This window comes from Xylona heveae, assembly GCF_001619985.1.
Source record: "Xylona heveae TC161 unplaced genomic scaffold L228scaffold_4, whole genome shotgun sequence".
Taxonomy (NCBI): domain Eukaryota; kingdom Fungi; phylum Ascomycota; class Xylonomycetes; order Xylonales; family Xylonaceae; genus Xylona; species Xylona heveae.
The window spans coordinates 1,301,592-1,320,990 of record NW_017264196.1 but is presented as its reverse complement, the minus strand read 5'-3'; the positions used below and the strand labels follow the sequence as shown (position 1 = coordinate 1,320,990).

At 48.6% G+C, this 19,399-nt stretch overlaps 7 protein-coding genes across 7 annotated transcripts; 2 read left to right on the top strand and 5 right to left on the bottom strand.

The window, feature by feature from the left end:
- Nucleotides 1-631: 631 nt before the first annotated feature.
- L228DRAFT_118679 (hypothetical protein) lies at nt 632-1,262 on the bottom strand. Its single transcript, XM_018328974.1, has 4 exons — nt 1,223-1,262; nt 1,117-1,161; nt 750-1,033; nt 632-655 (listed from the first exon to the last, which is right to left on the bottom strand). Coding segments are annotated over exons 2-3 (213 nt in total). The 5' UTR covers nt 1,118-1,161; nt 1,223-1,262; the 3' UTR covers nt 632-655; nt 750-821.
- A 4,237-nt stretch (nt 1,263-5,499) lies between these two features.
- L228DRAFT_246332 (hypothetical protein) lies at nt 5,500-6,158 on the top strand. Its single transcript, XM_018332389.1, has one exon. The coding sequence runs from the start codon at nt 5,668-5,670 to the stop codon at nt 6,004-6,006; it is 339 nt and encodes a 112-aa protein (XP_018189102.1). The 5' UTR covers nt 5,500-5,667; the 3' UTR covers nt 6,007-6,158.
- A 156-nt stretch (nt 6,159-6,314) lies between these two features.
- Nucleotides 6,315-7,148, bottom strand: L228DRAFT_119366 (hypothetical protein). Its single transcript, XM_018328975.1, has one exon. It carries the CDS (start codon nt 7,059-7,061, stop codon nt 6,606-6,608), a length of 456 nt encoding a protein of 151 aa, XP_018189101.1. The 5' UTR covers nt 7,062-7,148; the 3' UTR covers nt 6,315-6,605.
- A 17-nt stretch (nt 7,149-7,165) lies between these two features.
- L228DRAFT_238101 (hypothetical protein) lies at nt 7,166-7,687 on the bottom strand (the record flags this gene model as incomplete). The annotated part of the gene is made up of 1 exon (XM_018331000.1): nt 7,166-7,687. One exon carries the CDS (start codon nt 7,685-7,687, stop codon nt 7,166-7,168), a length of 522 nt encoding a protein of 173 aa, XP_018189100.1.
- Nucleotides 7,688-11,462: 3,775 nt separating this feature from the next.
- On the top strand, nt 11,463-14,989 carry L228DRAFT_118638 (hypothetical protein). Its single transcript, XM_018328973.1, has one exon. The coding sequence runs from the start codon at nt 11,716-11,718 to the stop codon at nt 14,776-14,778; it is 3,063 nt and encodes a 1,020-aa protein (XP_018189099.1). The 5' UTR covers nt 11,463-11,715; the 3' UTR covers nt 14,779-14,989.
- A 292-nt stretch (nt 14,990-15,281) lies between these two features.
- On the bottom strand, nt 15,282-16,829 carry L228DRAFT_238099 (GAF domain-like protein; the record flags this gene model as incomplete). Its single annotated transcript, XM_018330999.1, has 6 exons — nt 15,282-15,392; nt 15,620-15,852; nt 16,010-16,104; nt 16,262-16,266; nt 16,652-16,756; nt 16,827-16,829. The coding sequence occupies 6 exons, from the start codon at nt 16,827-16,829 to the stop codon at nt 15,282-15,284; spliced, it is 552 nt and encodes a 183-aa protein (XP_018189098.1).
- Nucleotides 16,830-17,144: 315 nt separating this feature from the next.
- On the bottom strand, nt 17,145-18,705 carry L228DRAFT_282261 (glycosyltransferase family 8 protein). Its single transcript, XM_018335979.1, has 3 exons — nt 18,523-18,705; nt 17,962-18,397; nt 17,145-17,876 (listed from the first exon to the last, which is right to left on the bottom strand). Exons 1-3 carry the CDS (start codon nt 18,590-18,592, stop codon nt 17,417-17,419), a joined length of 966 nt encoding a protein of 321 aa, XP_018189097.1. The 5' UTR covers nt 18,593-18,705; the 3' UTR covers nt 17,145-17,416.
- Between the last annotated feature and the right edge of the window lie 694 nt (nt 18,706-19,399).

Below are 19,399 nucleotides of genomic sequence, written 5' to 3'. Positions count from 1 at the left end.
GCCATGTGCCTTGGTTGCCGCGTCGGCGCACCGGGCTCGGACATTCCTACGGTTGACTAGGCGGCTCTTCTTCTGCCCGCTAACTGAACTTGGCACCCTATCCAACGAATCATGGCCCATTCCAAGCAACGCGGTGCCTGACTACCGTTTTGGCGCGAGCCACGAAAGGAATATTGTTGCCCTGCCGTTTTCTACTCGTAGCCAGAGGTGGAGGGATCTGCAGCCATGCATCGGACTAGATTGCGCAAACCTCACGGTTTTTGGCCATTCGATGACCGAGGGAAGTCCCACTCTGCAACGTCGCGGAAGCCAACGCATCATACAAACGAAAGAGCAAGCATTGTATTATTGAGCGATTCAAATGTTTGTTGCAACCTGCTGTGAGAAAATGAGTGCATACTTTGTTTCGGAGGTGCGCACAGGAGTACGCTGTACAATATGACGAGACACAGCAAAGCGCTGGTACATTTCTTTTTTCCCCATAGTCCGCTTTTGCATCGATTAATCTGGAAAGTATACCGCATTGACGGTCCATCGGTGTATGTGACTTTCCTTCTGATGATATCAATTTCTCACTGGTCTGGACGAACGTCGAATGTTCTGGACAACTTGAATAGATTTCAAAATCTTTTTGACATGGAAATTTTTCTTCGCCCTAATGCAAAGTATGCCAACTCTATCAGCGATAATTTCGCAGTGCAGTCACTATCTTTTATCGATTCAACCAACACGACGGGATCTAGTCTTACAACGAGGAGACTTTGCTGTGTGATGGTATGAAGGTCCCTAGAAAATGCCTCAGCCTAGACTGACGATCCCTGTCAACCATAGGGTAAAGGGCTGCTAGGCATGCGTCGTGAGTACCACACAATAGTTGACCGCCAAATTCTCCACTTCTTCTTTTGTAATCTTCGGGCAGCAGCCGAAAGTGGCGAAGACTTTTGGGAAAAGAAAAGATGACCCAAAAGTGCGTTGAAGTTGGACGCACTTAGAGTGTTCCCTATGGACAGTAGGCTATACAGTATCCACAACACTAAATTTTTCCTTGTAAGCGATCTTTACGCCAATCCAGAAAGCTGGGCCCACCACTTGACTTAGCGAATTTAGAGGGCTGACTTTGAGCAAGATATCTCCGTTTGAACTCTTCCTAAAACTTCGTATCTGCAGAGACAAAAATTTTAAAATTAAATTTCAATTCTGACAGGCAAATATTTGAGCTAACCAGAGATTCGTCGGTGGGTGTTCCCGCCATATCAACCGTGGTTGGGGTCCGGTGCTACTTTCCCGATTGAGTTTGGAGATGAGAGCGGTCGTGCCTGTCAAAGGGCAAAAGTAGATTCTGTAATGTCACCCACCAACCAAAGAACGGCCGAGCTTTCGCTTAGACCCACTTTTACGCGGAAGATCTTCGCCGCCAAGAGAATTTTCACCAGGAACAAGGGACGAAGGGAAAAAAAAATCTCCCACGCACAGAGCGACCGACCGTTCGGTCCAAAAAGGTCGAAAGAGGGGAAGGCGGGGTTTCTCAACACTACAGGTTCCTCTCATCAAGAAGAATAGTAGAACGTTGCACAGATGACTGCACTCAACATCCACTTGGGGAATTAGAGCGCGTATAACAGTGATAAGCTATTATCGCCCTGGCCTGGTGCATTGTTACCTTCCCGGTTTTTGACGACGGCGCAGGTCCTCCCGGCCAGCCCCGCAGCCCCAATCTAATGATCGAGAAAGGCTAATATATCCTCATTTGCTTGTATGGCGGGATTTCCTCGTTGCATTTGAAATTCTGAACTTGCTTATATGCGCTTTAAAAATCCTGAACCAGGACCAACGCGTCCCTGTTAGATGTTCCGAGTGTCATCTCAGATAATCTGTGCCAATTCAGCTGGTCTGGTTCAGAATGCCTCACCCAAAGTCACTAGAAACGTGACAGGCAGTGTGACCACGGGTCGTCCATTCTGGCTGTTCATAGGACAGGCACGTAGCGCTCATCTGGTATGAACCTAACAACTTTGCACACGTGTTCGAGATATCCAGTATTGAACTTCCTGCATAAATCTGTTCAATTGATGCTTTTAGCACCTTTGCATTACACAATACGACGGCTTCTTTGGGCATCATCCTTGTTTCCTGTGCCGCCCTTGCTTCATCTTCGCATTAATGTACACCCAGCTATTGCTTGGATCAAGTAACTTGATTATGATTAGAGAAGTCATTTGCTGGAGCCGGTTTGTGCAACTTGCATCGGACACTGCCCAGGACGAACGTTTCTTGTGGAGAGATTGATGATTCCTATGGCACGCGTACAACGACCACGAGGGGAAATGTGCCCTTTCACTATAGGCAGCAGCCTTATTCTGCACATCAAGGCAACATGTACAAAGTAGAAGACGCCAGCCTTCAGCTCGGGTCAATCCCCACCTCATGCCAAGAAATCGTAGAAACCATGGTAAGGGCTGTTCTTCCGGGTCCTTTCCCCCTCGCACCCATCTTGGTGAAGAAACGTTTCCATTCTCAGGGTGAGAAAATTGAATCAGGGGGAGAAAGAACGTTGAACTGATCAAAGCTCATGCGGGCCGTCCCGATTTCTGGCAAATTCCTGACAGAAAGCTTAAATACCTAGGGTCAGGACTGTTTAAGTAAAGCAAGGGCCATTTGAGCGAGATAAACCACGCGCTTGTAGATTACCGCGATCCAAGCATCTGTCGCCCATACCCAACAGCGAAATCATTGTCCCTGCGGCTCGACGAAGGTAGATTACATTCTTGTTTCGGTCGTGTCGCCTCTATATCTTCCCAAGTGAGGGCCCTTCAGAGGCACCCCTGTGCTTGTGCGTGGCCGAACCTGTCGTTCTTGCAAGCAGATGATCTGTAGTCCACGAGGACGAATTAGGACCAGGTTCTCAAACATGTGTCCTATGTATCGCAAGTGTGAGTTAACTGACAGGCAGCATTGAGGAGCAATGCTGGCAACGGTCACAAACGATGGCATCCATAAAAGCTTTTCCAGTTCAAAATGCGAAGCTGCGAAGCTGCACAGCCAAACAAACCTATTGAACTGTTCGTATGCCAAGTCAAAAATAAGCAACGCAAGCACGTGCAACATCATCAAGTCCGACTGTGGGCAGGTCTCTGCTGAGCTATTTGCGTGATATGCAGCATGTGCCCTGGCAAGGAGGCCAAATGAGGCGTCAATAATTCTAGATGAGAGCTCTCATGTTGCATGCGGCTGTTGTGGAGCCTGTGTCTCACTTGTCAGTTGAGCTTTAGGCTGTTCTTTCAAAGAGGTAATATCAACGACTGGGCTGTTAATCGTTCCATACAAACTCATTGTGCGCGCTTCTGCGTTCTAACGGCCATGAATTTGGAGCGTCAAATGATCAGCTTATATTTACCCTGGCCGGAGCGGAAAGGATACCAAAAGCATGATCAAGTTGTGTCTGTAATACAGTCTCTATATTGTCCTAAAGAGGGTCAAGATCATTTAGTATCAGATAAATGACCATGTTCAGCGTCGGGCATGCATGAGGCGGCGTCTAATAGCGGTTGTCCAGGCGCGAGAAGCAGTCAACGCATTATAAATAAAGTTGCGAAGAACATGATTCTTTGACAGTGCCAGAAATCCATCTTTTTCTTTTGCTCAACAATATTCTGATAGCAAGGCGAGAACAATGTCATGGGACATTCTGCCCCTGGGCATAGCGGTAATGAAGGAAGAGAAACTGCTCGTCTGTACTTGGAGATGCTCATTTGCAAGAATTAGTCGGCCAGACGATGCCCCAAGGATCATACCTGAGAGAGCAAAAGGTCAGGTGAGAAAAGAGAATAGCTTCTTGGGTAAAAGAGAAAAAGAAAAACAGAAACCGGAAAAAGATGGATCAAAAAGGAAAGGAAAACTGGAGGAGGAGAAAGAAATTGGCATAGCTTCTGCACAGCAGGTTTACCGTTTGGAGACTTTTTTTTTCCTCGCAGCGATCTCAAGTATATGATATTCCAAGCATCGAAATGCTCACAATATAAGAGCGTAGAGAAGCAGAACAATCCAACCAAATGGCAAATTAACTAGACGAACTCAAAAATTAAATGAAGAAACGTTAAATAAAAATTAAAATGACACTGCAAAGCAACCGAAAAAATAAAAACATAAGATAAAATAAAATAAAAATAATTATAAATTTTTATAAGGGATGGCGGAATAATGAAGTTTCACTCAATAAAACTGAATTCTTAGAAAGTCTCAACGGCAGAAACCAATACCAAGCATTGCGTCTCTCTCGTTTCTCATTCTGCAAGGCCAACAACTTCGAAATGCTGACAAGTGTTGCACCACCATAACGCCCCAGAGGACGGTCCGTTATCGGAAAATTACGCGCTCAATAGGGAAGGCGAGAGACAATGAGGCGGTGAAGCAGACCCTGAGGAACATCAAAATATCGGAATAATAGTACCCCTGTAGAATTAAAGGTTTCGAGACTCAAGCTTCAATTCGGATTGTCTAGATCTTCGACTTGAGACAATCATTTCAGTCAATATTGAGTCAGAGCGGAATTATCCATGAACACAAAACATCTTCGGCCGCGTCATTGTATTAGGCGTCCATTTTCGACCTCAAGCTAAAATCTAGATGGCAGTCAACTCGCCCCAGAATTAAATTAAGTGGTGTGAGGTCCTCGAAAATCGCCGGGAAAGACGCGCCTAGTTGGCGACGCACAGAGCGTGCAATCGGTAGGAATAGTGACGGCTCGAGTTCCGCGCCCCGAGATATCGCCGCGGCTCGCCGACGCCGGTCATGCGCTGTCAACGCTTTCGACCCTGGGAAATCCCCAACGAAGACGGTCCTGGGCGCACTTGCTCTTTTCTCCAATTGCAAATCCTAGACTCTGTTGACGCCAACAAAACAATTCCCGTCTCTCCCGGTGTTATCGTGACTCAGTTAATATTTCAAGCCGACAATAATGGTAGACAGTGGCAGATGTCAACCGAATGAGCTGATCAAAAGTCTTTTGGAACACTATCGGTTATAGCTTTCGGTTCACACCTCTCGGCAGCACTTACCGACAAGGCTAACTGAATCATGGACGTTGCCTCGGTGCAAGAAACTCACAAACTAGAGAGTCAGCGTTGACGGTAAATCAAGACCAACTTCCCGCCAAAATGCAATTTGCTCTATCGGAGTACAGAGACTACGCCAGACCCACTTCAGTCATTCGGACATGTGGAAAAGGGTCCCAAACGTTTCAGAATGGAAGGGAATAAACATTTACACCCGTGGACCCATGTTGACCTTTGTCAATTGTGATATCCTAGCTAGCCAGCGGTCCTCGGGCCCTCTATGAAAAGAAAACCGATGAGATTTCTTTGGGCAGATGTGCCGAGAGAAGGTTTTCATCTCTTTGACCCAATTGCTTGGCCACGTGTATCTGACCCGCAGCCAAGAAGCTCGAGAACTGCCTCATCTTAGGTAAAAGATTATCATATGACGCCGTAAGCCAAGCGGCTAGATAACCAAATATGTTTCGTCACTCCGACGTTGAAGCTCATTGCTGCTCTAGGAATGGCAAAACGCTGTCGTATAGCAGGAAATAGCTTACGGCGAAGAAAAGCTTCCGTAATCTCGTTACCTAAGCTGAATGCACATGCTAGTTAGGTAGACCCTTTTTTCGAACCAATGGCGTCAATACGGAGGATATTCACGTTACAGGCTTGCTTTCTTGCAGGAGGGGCGCGCCTGTGCCGTTTCGGTGCCGTGATATCCATACTTACCCAGTTCAAACCGTCTCTGCCGTTTTGCTTCAATGTATTTCTTGACAATCTTTTGCCGTCCGGACCGGTTAATTGCGGTCCCGGGAAAGCAGAGGATGCGTCGGCCCTGTCTACCGATCTATCCACGACCTCGCAAAGTGTGGACCTCCTCCGGGGTTGCACTGGCGCTGACGGGGTTGGATCAGGATCATCAGCGCTACAAGTCCCTATCCACAATTCGGGTATCGTTTGTTGTTGCCATTGAGAGCCTGTGTATCTTTCACATGCTTCGGGACTTGGTTGTGGTGAGGATGACGACTGCTGTACTCAGCGTAGAGAATTCAGCATTCGATGCAAGCTTAGGGCAGTTGTCGTGTCACTTGCAGTCTTTGTCTCGTACGGATACCTGCCAATGAGAACATGAATAGTTGCAGTATTGTAATGTGCTGTAGTGCAGTGCACTGCACCAAAAAGAATGACGCATGAATATGATTCGTTATTATATGGCCACTTGCGTCAGCGCGCATGAAAGAGTTGATAGTCATTGCCTCCCATCCCAGCAACCTGAACTGAGGACATTTCCCATTGCAATTAAGAAAAGGAAGACTTTATACGACAATGAGTTTTTATTGCCAAGTATCTGAATTGCTGGTTGGAAGTAGTGGGGCCCTAGGTTTTAGCTTGCATGAATCCCTTCAAGACCGTGGGGAGGAGTTGTGCGGGGAAAAAGGGTGAGACTAGACATAAAGAATGTTACCATTACTCCCATCGGCAACAACAATGCTACACTCATTATCGGTAAATGATCAAAGTTTTGTCTCAAAATATGATGAGGCTGTCTCAAGTGGTTAGAGGTTAAATGCATCACCAAATTGCTAAAAACTGAAATATTCCACCTATAAGTTTTACAGTGGAATTAAGAGATATAGCTTGATTGATGAGCTTCGGTAGATTGACATTAAGGGTAAAAAAAAGAAATTCGAGACCTGTGGTTTCGGCAAATATCTGCCATAATGTATAATGATGAGAATGATTCAGAAAACGAGAGAATGAATAGCAAACTGGTATCATAGTAAAAGATGCAATCAAAGCGAGTGGACCGACAAGAATGTCAAGAGAACGCTGAATGTTTAAAAACCAAAACGAACGACGTGTTGAAAGGAAATAAGGATTATAAGACAAAAGAAAAAAAGAAAATTGGCTTATGCCAGAGCAGTTTAGCTGCATGCTCCTGCCAGAGACTCCGTATGCCGAACCAGATGAAACGCACTCCCAAGGGAGCCGTCTAGAAGAGGTATATATTTCTTCCATTTGACCCATAAATTGATAAGCCTGGATACACCCTGAAAATGCCAAATTTTGGTTGAGCCGCTACTCGTCGCCATGTTTCTATTCGGTAACGGTGTTTGTGCACGGTACGAGGTCTATCGTTGTCTTTCGCGAGTGGTTTCCTGGCATATCAAGCGCTCAACGAGTTCTCTTTGAGCTGCCTCGTCACAAACGCCACGAGCCACTGAAGTTGCCCCTGCTATGAAATAGCCACCCTCCTCTTCTAACATCAACGGCGTGACTGGGCCTGGGCTTCCAAGCGGTACCAGCTTTGGACTGGCAGGCTTTGTGCCAACCTGCCTGACGGGATCCCGTGTAGCAAATGTGTGACCCATCAATTCTCGCTGATAAGCGTATAGCTGCCGTTGGGCCTCGGAAATTTGTCTCTGCGCGTGAGCGTGAGGAGTGCTAAGTTCTGAAGCCGGAGTGTTTGAAGCGCTCGTGCTAGGTGATTGGTATACCGCGGGGTGAAATCGTGGCAGCGAAGGCAGCCGCAGAGGATTTGAAGGAGCCTTGCGCTTCGCGCGAGATGATGTCGAAAACATTGCAGAATTCATATGGCTCGTAGAATGTGGTGAGGTTGGACCGATGATTGGCGATGCGCGGTCACGATGCATTCCGTGGCCGAGGACAGAGGTGACGGTCGATCTGCCCCAGAGGCTAAATTTGAATTTATCCGATGAAAGAAAATTCGAGTGGTCTCGCGAGAAGAATCAAGAGGATGGAAATGTCACAAATCGCTTTTCCAAAGTCGCTTTTCGTGCTTGAAGCCGAAGATTGAAAAAAGTGGGTTTGCGTCTCGGTTTGAGATCTACCGGTGTGGAGAAGGGACAAAGAAAATCGCTTGTCGGAAGGGACGTCAGTCGGGATTACAGAGGTGGCTGCGGGGTACCGGCAGTCCCTGAGAGTGAGCAGCGGAAATGGCTGCGAGAGGCGTCACACCAAAATTTGCAGAGAGTTTTGCGTGAGGATATGGAGCCACTGCGGGAAGATGGGGGAATATATTGGTCGCTGGATTTTTAATATGTTTTGAAAGATGGAAGTATTTCAGAGAAATATGTCAATTGAAGGGTAAATCAATGGGCACAAGACGAGATCGTGAACCAGAAGACGAGAGATTGAAAGGGCGAGGGTTTTCACCTGCTCTCCGCTTTGAAACGGGTCTTAGCGACACATCCGAACGAGGGAAGGAGGCAAAGACAATCCCCTCGTTCGCCGCAAATGGATTCGCGTCCCCACCCTACGTAGTATCTTCGCACAAAAGTAAAACTACGAAAAGCCATGTGAGGGCAAAAGGTACAAGTCAGGCGGGTTAAGCTCTGCTCGTGTAAGGGACATTTGATTATCTCAGACATTTCTCCTTCAGACATAGGGGCAGATTCTCCTTTTTCAATTGGCCAGAGACATGTCAGCTGTGCCCTATTACGAGTACAGAACAGACTCTACACGAACTCGAAATCACGCCCCCTTCAACGACGGGCCAGGGCGGATATTCCACGCTGATCATTTCGTTATCAAACTCGTGGCATTCCAAGTCAACGATCGCAAGGGGGGGGTTTTTTTTTATCCTCATTCTCCGGGAGAATCCGACTACGAGAGCGTATGGAGAAGGCCAATGGGACGATTTCGAGTTCAGTGGGTAGGTGCTGTTCTCGATACGTGCTGGACATCAGCTGCGCAATGAATTCGTTTTGAAGAGTATCATAGTATCCGCACAAAGCACCCTAACTAACCCGTGCCTCAGGCACTCCAGCATAGCTACGCTATAGTTCGAAATTAAACGCGACAACTCTTCTGTGAGATCCTGGCTGGGTTGCTAGTGTCAACGATTGAGAAGGTATCCAAGTGCTTCTCCGACCAAGCGAGAATCTCCATGACTTAAGGGTACGCTGGCGTCACTTCTGGCGCTGCGCCACGCATTTAACCCAGCGTGGCCCCCGGTCGAGTCGAAGAACTCAGCCTCGACGTGAATTCAAGCCTCCCCATGTGACGAGTAGAAGTTCAGAAGTCATTTCATACCTGATCTAACCCAAAACGTCCCCTTGGCCATATCTCTTTTCTTTTTGTGCCCTGCGAAGCTTGCCACGGATCGAACTTTTTGAATTCTCCATTTCCGTCGTGCTGGCATTTCCAGATCCGCGGTAAGATAAGGGAGGTAGAATGAAAAGTTCACTCGCGAATACCCGTAACGTAAAAATCCCGTGGACTTTGTCCATTGTTGCCGTACCAGAACCTTAACAGCTGTCATCGAAATCACAACGAGGGCTTCATGCGAGCAGCACAATGAATTATGTTTGATAGCCACTTTATCACAGCTGAACGGCACACTTCAGTTGGCTAGACTAAACGCGTAACCTCTGGCCGGCGCACATGCTTGTACTATGTTCAGGAACACTGGGATGCGTTGAAAAGAGGGGGGTTAGTACTCTAACAGCTTGGAGATCATCGATTCAAAAGAACCCTGGGAATACTTTGTAAGGAGTTCGATAGATTTGTCATTGGCCTCCAACGAGCGACTTGCTTGCGTGCAATTTCAGCCGACGCGGTATGAGAACATATTGGCTGAGGAGAGGAATAGACGCCAAGAGCGATCGGGACTGGAATTGATAGATTGACGCATCGCTCATCACAGTATGGAGTACTACGTAGTGACGAGGACAGCAAAAAAGTTGGGACGCTTGATACGGAGTAACTACAGAATTCGTACACGTAAATCAATCATAGCAGGGGAGTAGGGATGGTGAAAGCAGTGGGGCGGATAGAGTTAGTTGCCTTAGTCATCTGGGGCGCCACAACGTTTGAAGACGGTGAGGTCTTGATTGAATGGAATCATGATGAAAGCTGGAATTCTGCAGAAGGGGCTTCAACGAGAATGCCACGACGAAAACGCTCGGCAAACGGCAGCAGAAATTTTTCACTGGACCCTTATTACATTACTCTATTGCTTTCTCGTGACGGGTCTTGTCGCGGTGACGGATAAAATGGGCTCCGAATTGCACCGTGGGAGGGTTTTCATACGAAAAAGGATTTGGTGCCTTACGGAAAGAATTGGGGGAGGTGAAAGGAGAAGGCGATGGGGACGGTCGTACGATAAATCACCCGACTTTTCTTGATCCAAGTTCCCTTCCCAAGGCGAGGTTCGCCTAAGGTTCCTCCCGCCCCCGAACCAACACCATTGGGTAGGACCGAAAGGTGGTGATGTACTGTAGTGTCGAGACCAGCATAGTTGCGGCGCACAACGAACCCTCAGCGACTCGCTGGTACCCTCGTTCAACTCACTTTCTTCAGGGTACTCCGTAGAGGAAAAAATGACCTTATCTGGCATCATCAGAAGAGAAGGCTTGGGCCCTGGTATAGCTCCGTGTAGTTGTAACGACCTAAAAAACTCTGACGACCCATTTATTCTGCGGCTCTTGGAAGAAACGAAATTTTTTTTTCTTCTGTTCCTTTTCCCCTTCTCTTTGGTCCTTTTCCTTTTCTCTCTCCTCCCCCACTCCTAATTCGACCGGTAAGGTACATTATTCCTGAGGAGGGGTGTTCCATGCCAAACATTGTTTCCTTCGCCTTTGTGCAGCCTCCGCCCGTTTAGGAAGCACCTATACCTACTTGGTAGAAACCGAGCAGCTTCCTAACGCAAAAAAGAAGTAGTTGGCCAAGGCACCAAGGCATTCATTCGGCCGGAACCTCGTCCTCCGCTCGGGTGCGTTCCACCATCCATCAGAAGGCCCTTTCTCTTCCCCCCCCCTCCCCTAAACGCCCCGAAAAGTCCAAAGGAAATTTACCCACAATTTCCCTAACGCCTAGTTAGCTATTACTCACAAGCACAAGCTCCAAAAGAACCCACAGGCGATCGCCGTCCGGCTCTAAAGTTATCGCTTACTGTGCACTCCCCCGGTCACGAAACCACGCGGTGCCCATCCCGCCCGGGGGCCCTTCTCGCCTGTCAATCGTTGAGGCTCCGACTTTCCTATCGCGCCCATCCGCTTCCCGAGCTGGCCCCTGCGAGTCCCCGTCTCAGAAACTCTGACCCCCGAAGAGGATAAAATGTCAATGTGCTCTCTGAGCCACATATCCCAGCCTCTATCTGCATGGTAAGGAGCGCCAAAAAAGAAAGCCCAATACTTCCCCCCTCCTTTCATATTCTCCTCTCTTTATTATCATCCCATTGTCAAGCTTTTACTACTACTGCCCACTGCACCTTACGATTCAAAACAACCAACCAACCAACCAACCAAACAAACCTTGTCTCATCCTCCTCCTTATCACTCACACTTTTACCTCATTACCGCCTCGTCTTCAGTACGTCTACCGGACAAAAAAAGTAGATCACCTCAGACAAGCACCCTCGATCCCCAATGGATCCTAATGAGGCTGATCTTCAGAGCTGTCTGGGCATCCTGGCGGACCTTGACCAAGTGGCCGTATGTCCTTGATGGCTCAGCCCACTTTTCATTTGTTCCTATTGAGTCTGGAGCGTTTATCATCATTCGAGGACTGCGTCACGCTAACGCGTTAATCGCATGGTGTTCAGGTCGGACCCTATTGTCTCTTCAACGAATACGACTCTCCACCTCTAGATACTACCGCCTCTCCCCCGTCCTTATCGACACCCCGCAGCTCTTCTCTTGAGGCGGATCACTCGCCCATGTCCATGGACCCGCCGCCCAACTCGCGGCGTCTGTCCAACTCGTGGACTGCTTTAACCGCTGAAGCCCTGGCTGGCGATAACCAAGCCCAAAACCCTTTTCCCTACGGCAACTGGGAAGAGTGGATGCGGTGGGACGGTACAGCTCAGACCGTCTCGCCCAAACAATTCAATAAGCCCTCCCCTCAGCAATTCATCAAAGAAGAACATATCTCCCCTGTCATGGGCCGACAAGAAAGCCCCCAAGCACAGCCGACGACGACTGATCAGCCGTCGGCCTTTACTCAGATGCGCTCCCCGGTCGATATGACCGCTCTGCCAACCATGGATGGCAGCTCCTTCACCTTTGGTGAGGACAGAAACAATGACGCTCAGTTTCAGTTCGATGACCCTCTATCGACAACATCCGGAAGCACCCCCGCCCAGCAAAGCAGCAGCTTCTACTCCGATCCCCTCGCTTGGGCCCAAGTGCCCCAGAATACCCCTACTGTTGCCGGTACCGTGTCTCCCTTGACACTGGAGCAACAGCAACACCTTCGAAACATTGCGTTTACACCCTATGCTGCAGCCGCCTTTCAACAGAGTCCGGACTCAGCTACCGGTACGAGGCGAAGCTCAACATCGTCTCCCGAGCCGTCGCGAAATACTGCAGCATCCAGCAGCACTAATACCCCCAACACCAACAACAACCGTAAGCGAAAGTCATCTGCCGATGATGACAATATAGAGTCCCCAACGGAGGCCAAACCGGCCAAGCAACCGCCTGTCAAGAAGACAGCGCATAATATGATTGAAAAGCGATATCGGACAAACCTCAATGACAAGATTGCCGCGTTGCGGGACAGTGTCCCCAGTTTGCGTGTCATGTCACGAGCTACTCAGGGCAACGGCGACGAAGACGACGACCCGGAGGATCTCGAGGGCTTGACACCAGCTCATAAGCTGAACAAGGCCACTGTCCTCTCCAAGGCAACCGAGTACATTCGGCATCTCGAGAAGCGTAATAAGCGCCTCTCGGATGAGAATGTTGCTTTGAAGGTTCGTCTGAACGCTTTTGAAAAGCTTGCCATGACTGGCTCGATTGGCATGAACCCCGGCATGGGCGGCACGCCGAGTGGCCTCCGCTACCCGGGCGATCCGTTTGCCGAGTCTGCCTCTCACGCGCAAACAGGTACGCAAGGCGTTCCACAAGGTCTGATTCAAGTCCCTGAAAGTATGCGGAGGCTCCACGCAGGTCAGCTTCAACAACACTACACAACCCACCAAGCCGGGTACCCCACCTACCAAAATATGCCAGGCCAGCCAGGAGATGGAGGAAACGCCCAAGGCTCTCAAGGAAGAGGCGGAGGAGGTCTGATGAGTAAGTTGATGGTCGGGTCATTGGCGGGATTGATGATTATGGAAGGGTTTAGTGAGAAGGAGCAGCGCGGAGACCAGCCAAATGGACGTGGCCTCTTCGCGTTGCCCATGGAGTTGTTGGGTTACGGAGTTGGTCAGAGTAGTATGCAAGGAATTTTGGGCCAAAGACTGTTGGGAACCTCTTCTTTCCAAGGGCTTCTTCCTCTATTCAAGATCCTGCTGGTCGTCGGCGCGCTCATTTATGTTTTGTCACCGTCGTTTTTCGATTCGAAGCCGAAACACAACAAGAAGTCCGTTACCGCTGGACTTTCCGCTGCGCCCTCTCTCGCATCACCTCTCGAAGTTCGACGAAAGGCATGGCTTACCGCCATCCAGACTGTTTGGGTGCCTCGCCATAATTTCCTGCTTGAGGTGGCAGCGTTGGCCCTTAAAATGGCCAAGCTCAGCATCCGCAACATGATTGGCTGGCGAGGATACGCTTTACTGACGGGCGCCACCGAGGAACACGAAATTGCAAGAATCAAGGCTTGGGAAATTGCTCTCGATGCACAGCTTGCCGGTGGCGATGAAGAAATCAGCAAGAGCCGCTTGATTCTTACGCTCATGGCCTCGGCCACGTTGCCAGACACCCCGGCCCGGCTCATGCTCAGAGCTCTTCACATCCGTGTCCTGCTCTGGGAGATGGGCAGCGGTTCCGGTGGCTGGAATCTCTTTGATGAGTTGGCTGCCAAGCTTGCTCGTTACCAGTGGAATTTGGCGCGCAATCTCCAAGGTGCGCTTGCTAACAGCAAGTTCAAAGATGTGGATGGCACCGAAATCCTTCCCGATCACCTGGCTGAGCTCCTCCAGATGGCTCCTGAAGAGGTCATGACTCGGGACGTTATCCAGCGGGTATACAATCTGGCTTGGAATCGCGCCACCAGTGAGGGAACGGAAGGCGGAAACGACTACATGGACAGTGTGGTGGAGGACTTCGCCATTAGATCCCCTCTTGACGCGCTTTCCGCCTGGTCATCCACTTCCATCCTCAACAAGGCTATTACCACCACTCTGGGCAGAAGCACTTTTAGTGTCGACGACATCAAGCCTGGACTCGACCGGGCCTACCAAATTGCGCCGCCACTTTCGGTCGCACAGACTCGAGCTCTTTTGACCAAGGCCATTCTCGAAAAGTCTGACCGCAATGAAAATATCTCTGCAGTCGTGCAGGCCATGTACTCGGATGCTGCTGCATCTCTTTCGAAAGACAATTCCTCTCTTCTAATGGACAATCCCACCTCTGCACATGCTACCGTTGATATCCGAGTCGCTGTCTGCTCTGCCATGGCCCTCGCTCATCTTCGCAATGCCAATTCTTCGGCAAATATGCCTCTTCGTGCGACCAGCATCTTCAACGACCTGTACCTGCACCCATCAAAGCTTAGCTTGATTGGTTTCTTGGCGGCCTACCGGCTCCTGAGAATCTTTGCGAGCCACGAGGGGCTTGCCAATGATACCAAGCAAGGCCTCGAGCACGTTGCAGGTACCCTTCGCGTCTGGATTGGAAGTGATGCCGCCAAGAAGAGCGGACTCAGCAAAAAGACCAGGACCAGAATTGTCGAGGAATGTTTGGAAGTTAGTCGAAAAGTTGTGGGTATGCAGGAATCGGTAGAGGAGGGCGATGCGGGATACGCGTCCCTTAGCGAGGGTGAGGATAAGTGCTGAAGTATCCAACGACTAGGGAAAAAGAAATAAAAAAAAAAAAGAGACAAAAGAAAAGCGAATAATTTTTTCTCCGCTGGAATGGAGGTTCTTGATTGGGGTTTTTTTTGGGCTTGAATGAGGAACGAGGGATTTTAAATGTCTATTGGGTGAAAGGCGCAGTATCAGCTGGTACTTTTACGACTGCCTCTATTTTTTAACATATGGCGTTCTTTTTTAGCGACGGAGCTATTCATGATTGGGGCATATAGAATTGGTTCCCACTATGAGGTATCTGCATTGTTACCTAATTTTTTATAGCTTTAGCTGCAGTGTTTGCACAAGACCCTCTCCGCATCCAGGAAATGACAAACCATGTCACAAGTTGGCAGGAATCTTTCACTTCACATCAAGCTGTTCTTCTAAAAAGCTTTTCCTTCTATATAGATGTTACTTTTCCGGGGGCTGAGACAGCTTAGCGTGTACAAGTCTAGCAACGAACATTCTCATTGCTTTATCAAAACTGTCTACCAATCGCAGCTCTTTGCCAAAAGTGCAGCCAACCTTTCCAGTGATGCTTTGTCAGTCTCATCAAATCCGTTCTTTACCGCGCAATCAACATCAATGATTGCAACGACCTGGATTCAGTTCTACATCAGCCAAGTCTTCTTTCATCATCCGTGTCGTTCTCCAAACCCTCAGGTGTAAAACGCATCATTACGTTCCCAGCATAAAGGGGCTAGACAAGACACTATCCAGACTAAAGCCATACTAGGCGCCGGAGGAAACTGACGAACACGACGAACTGCGAGGCATCCCACGGACCCTGGCAAGTAGACGAGCGAAAAGGAGAAACTGAACTTACCTTCCCATTCGCGGCCACAATAGGCACAACAATCTCGCTCTGACTCGCAGAGTCGCAGGCAATATGGCCCGGGAAAGCCTCCACATCGGCAACTAACTGTGTCTCCGCTGTTGCTGCTGCCGTCCCGCATACGCCGCGGCCAAAAAGTATTGTTTGGCATGCGACTTTCCCCTGAAAGGGGCCGAGGATTAATTGCTTTTTCTGCGTACTGCTTCGGTCGAGAACATAAAAGCCTAGGCGCGGCGCAAAGTTAAAATGTTAAATATTTTGATTGGAATATTGGTGGCAACAATTGGATTCAAAAAGTCTTACAACGAGGAGAGGAAGGAGGAGTTGAAAAAGAAAAACAAAAAATTTCCAAAGGGGAGGGGGGTGGGGTGGGGTGCCTACCTGCCCAGTTCACTTCATTGCTTGGTGCCCCGAGGGAATGATACGCATGCCATAATAGCGACGCGGCGTTGGCGGTGTTACTGTGTTGGAGATTACTGTTTAGTAGGTGTATTCTCTCAAGTAGGGGAGAAAGCGGAAATGATAATGATAATGATAATGATGATGATGATGATGATGATGATGATGATGATGATGATGGCCAGAGAAGAGGAGAATGGGGCGAGGGGAAGTCGATGAGAGGCTGTGACGTACCAGACCTAGAAATAAGAAGAAAATGTTAGACAGGATAAGCAAGTAAGTGCAGTTGAATCCTTAATCAGTTCGTTTTGTGTATGTGCTGTTTGTGGTGGAGATACATGAGAGGTCAAGCTGGTGCTTCTTCTTGGTCCTTTGTCTCCAGCATCATGTGATGTGGATAATCATTAATGGACATGAATGATCCACAGGGGAAGAAAGGGAAAAGCAAATATAGCAAAAAGGAAGAATGCCAGTTTAAGGTATGAATAGAAAACAGAAACCATATATGTCGTCTCAGTGCGATGATTATAAAGCAAAAAGGCCCCGTGCGTCCGCTGAATTGTTTGAAAAACATGCTTAAAAACATGATAAAACAAGGGACTCTCAACAATGATGCTAGCTTACCCAGTTTCGTTGTCCATCAAAAAGAGCCTCAGCTTGAGCGAGAACTTGCTCATACGCCTCGCTCTTCGAAACGCCAGCGGCGAAAGTAGACGCCTCCGCGTGTACCTACGTTGCGTTAGAACAATCGGATATTCCTCAGGATGTATAAATCGTAAGAAGCAAGAGAAAATTTTACCATTATGTGTGATTTGTGAGACAATCCGACCGACCGGGTTCAATGATATGTACAAATTCGGTGACAGCGTAAGTTTATGTTAAAGAGTACAGAGGTAGAAAAGAACAATTTGAAAGGGTGAAATGACGATATTGCTCCCCTGCTAAATGTCATCGGAACATTCGGAGGGTTGGTTCCGGCGGGGTGTTTCCTCCCCCACCGAGCGAACTTTGGAGGGGCACCACCACTACTATTTTACCACAAACAACGCGTTTTACAAAATTGACAGTGTAAATCAATGCAATGTGTGCACTCGTATAGGAAATCAGATTGAGTGAAGGATCGAGGAGGGTTTAGAAGCTAGGGGAAGGCTCTTTGGCTCTTTTGAGATATCCGGTTGGTGTCCGCAAGAAATATGAAGAAAAAAAGTCCTGCATTTGCTGGCTTCACAAGGTAGGCTACGTGCTGGATGTGAAGAAAGTTTGATTTTGGCCAAGCTGGCCACGATAACTTTTGTTGACAGGAGCGCTAACTGCGTGAAAACGTACAGCTCGGAACACATTGGGATATCGTACATAGAAAATCTACGCGCAAATGCCTTTACTTTACTTTTAGAAGCCGTCGTTGATGCCCTGAGCCTTTTCATGCTCGAGTCTTTCCAAATTGATCTTCCACCACCACTTATGCGTCTCATCTGATTCTTGGCCGGGAACTTCGTCCCAGGGTTTGGGATTGAGCAGCAAGTGCAGATTCTTGACCTTCTCATCTCTCCATATCGGCGCGTGCACGCGATCCCATCGAATGGTCTTGAGCGCATTGTAAATATAGGGTAATGCCACCCAACGGCCAGGAAAGAGGTCCGACAATAATGACTGATCAGCAAATTCGTAGGTCTCGACCGAGGCTGGTGTCACTAATTTCTGGAGGATGCGGTCGTAGATGTCGGCAGAAGGGTTCACCACTTGCAGGCCGCCATTGGGCATGCCTAGGCCAATGGTGGGCGGCGCGCCTTCCTTTTGTGCAGCATCGGGTGTTGAATGTTGCGACGTGTAGGCGCAGTTTTTCGGGATCCTATAAAGCAGTTGTCAGAAATCTATGGGCTAATTGCTTTACGGCCGGACGTTGAGCATAAGTGAAATATATGGGCCTGACGTACCAGTTTTTGGGATAATGCGGCTTTGAAAGAGGGTTGCAAACACAGGCATGGCCTGCTGCAAAGACCTTGTCCCCTTTACCTCCCAGCTCCGGCGGATCAAGCTCCATCTCCATGAGTTCGTCCATGTTTTGCAGCACAATCATGTCGCTGTCCAGTTGAACGACGCGATCATACTCAACCAGAGAGAACGGCGTCAACTTGCTCCAACAATCGTAGAAACGCGTGTCGTTGCTATAGTCCTTGTGAACCGAGGGCAATAGGTAGCTGACCCTCTTCTTTGCGATTCCCCGCGCGTCGAGCGCTGCATGTCCCTCTGGTGGGAAAGAATCCGTATAGAGTGCGACGAGCGGGTAGGCCGACTTGTGCTTCTTTAACGAATAATCAAGCGCCAGTAGACCAGAGAGGTATGCCGTATTCGTGATTAGAGTCGTCCATACTGTATTTCATTGCAACCACAGTCAGCGTCTCAGGAATCATCCGCAGGGTACACTTTCCGAGTTCGCAAAGATGTGAAAGTAGAAAAAAGAAAGTTTGGGGAACTGAAGAAATTCGGGACTGCACCTTTCTTTGAATCTACCACCCGAATGGGGTCTGGATTGCAAGCAGCAACGGCGCCGTTAGTGGCGACCATTTTTTGAAAGGGAGAAAACCAAGCCGAATAGCTGTTCTTGATTACCTTGCCCTTTTCTGCCTCAAAAATTTGAGGAGAAGAGAGAAAGGTGCGATATCGATGGTTGGTAATCCATCAGCAAGTGTTTAGGGCGGTAGGAGCCGGGTCTTGTTCGTCATGACGGCCGACGAGCACGAAGAGCCGGAGAAGCACAGACCAATTTCTGGCATTCCCCATCCTTAACTGAGTTAAGACTCCTTTTCTCGGCGAATACGTGCTTGGAGCTTTATCTCGCCGATTATCAATTCTCAATGGTTCGATAATACATCGTATGCTCTACGATAATCGCTTTTGAAGTGGGGACAGGAGATCACGACGGGGAGATCAGCCATCAATGCAAGAACCTGCCGAAGCTGCACGGGCAGATCATCCAGTGTGTACTCCGTACATGGACAGTCAAGCTGGGTTCAGGATACTATAGCTTATTATTACCATTAAATACTTACTTTCAAACCCAGATTCACAATGTCAAATTAGGAAACCGATGCTGTCTGGGCCCAATCAGCCGTCAATTGACATGAAACCCTCTCCCAGTCAGAGATACCAGGGCTGGTTTTTTTGTTGGGCACATTACTGCTAGCATCTCTGCGACACGTGTTGAACGAGCGAAATCATGGGTACAGATCCAGAATGATCCAGGAGAGTTCCAAAGATCCATCTCAATCAATGGCCGGGACCATTTATATTGCCAGAATTTGGAAATGTTATGTTTTCCAATTCTTGGCGTCAGTGTGGCACCAGAGACACTGCATACTTACAGAGTACGGT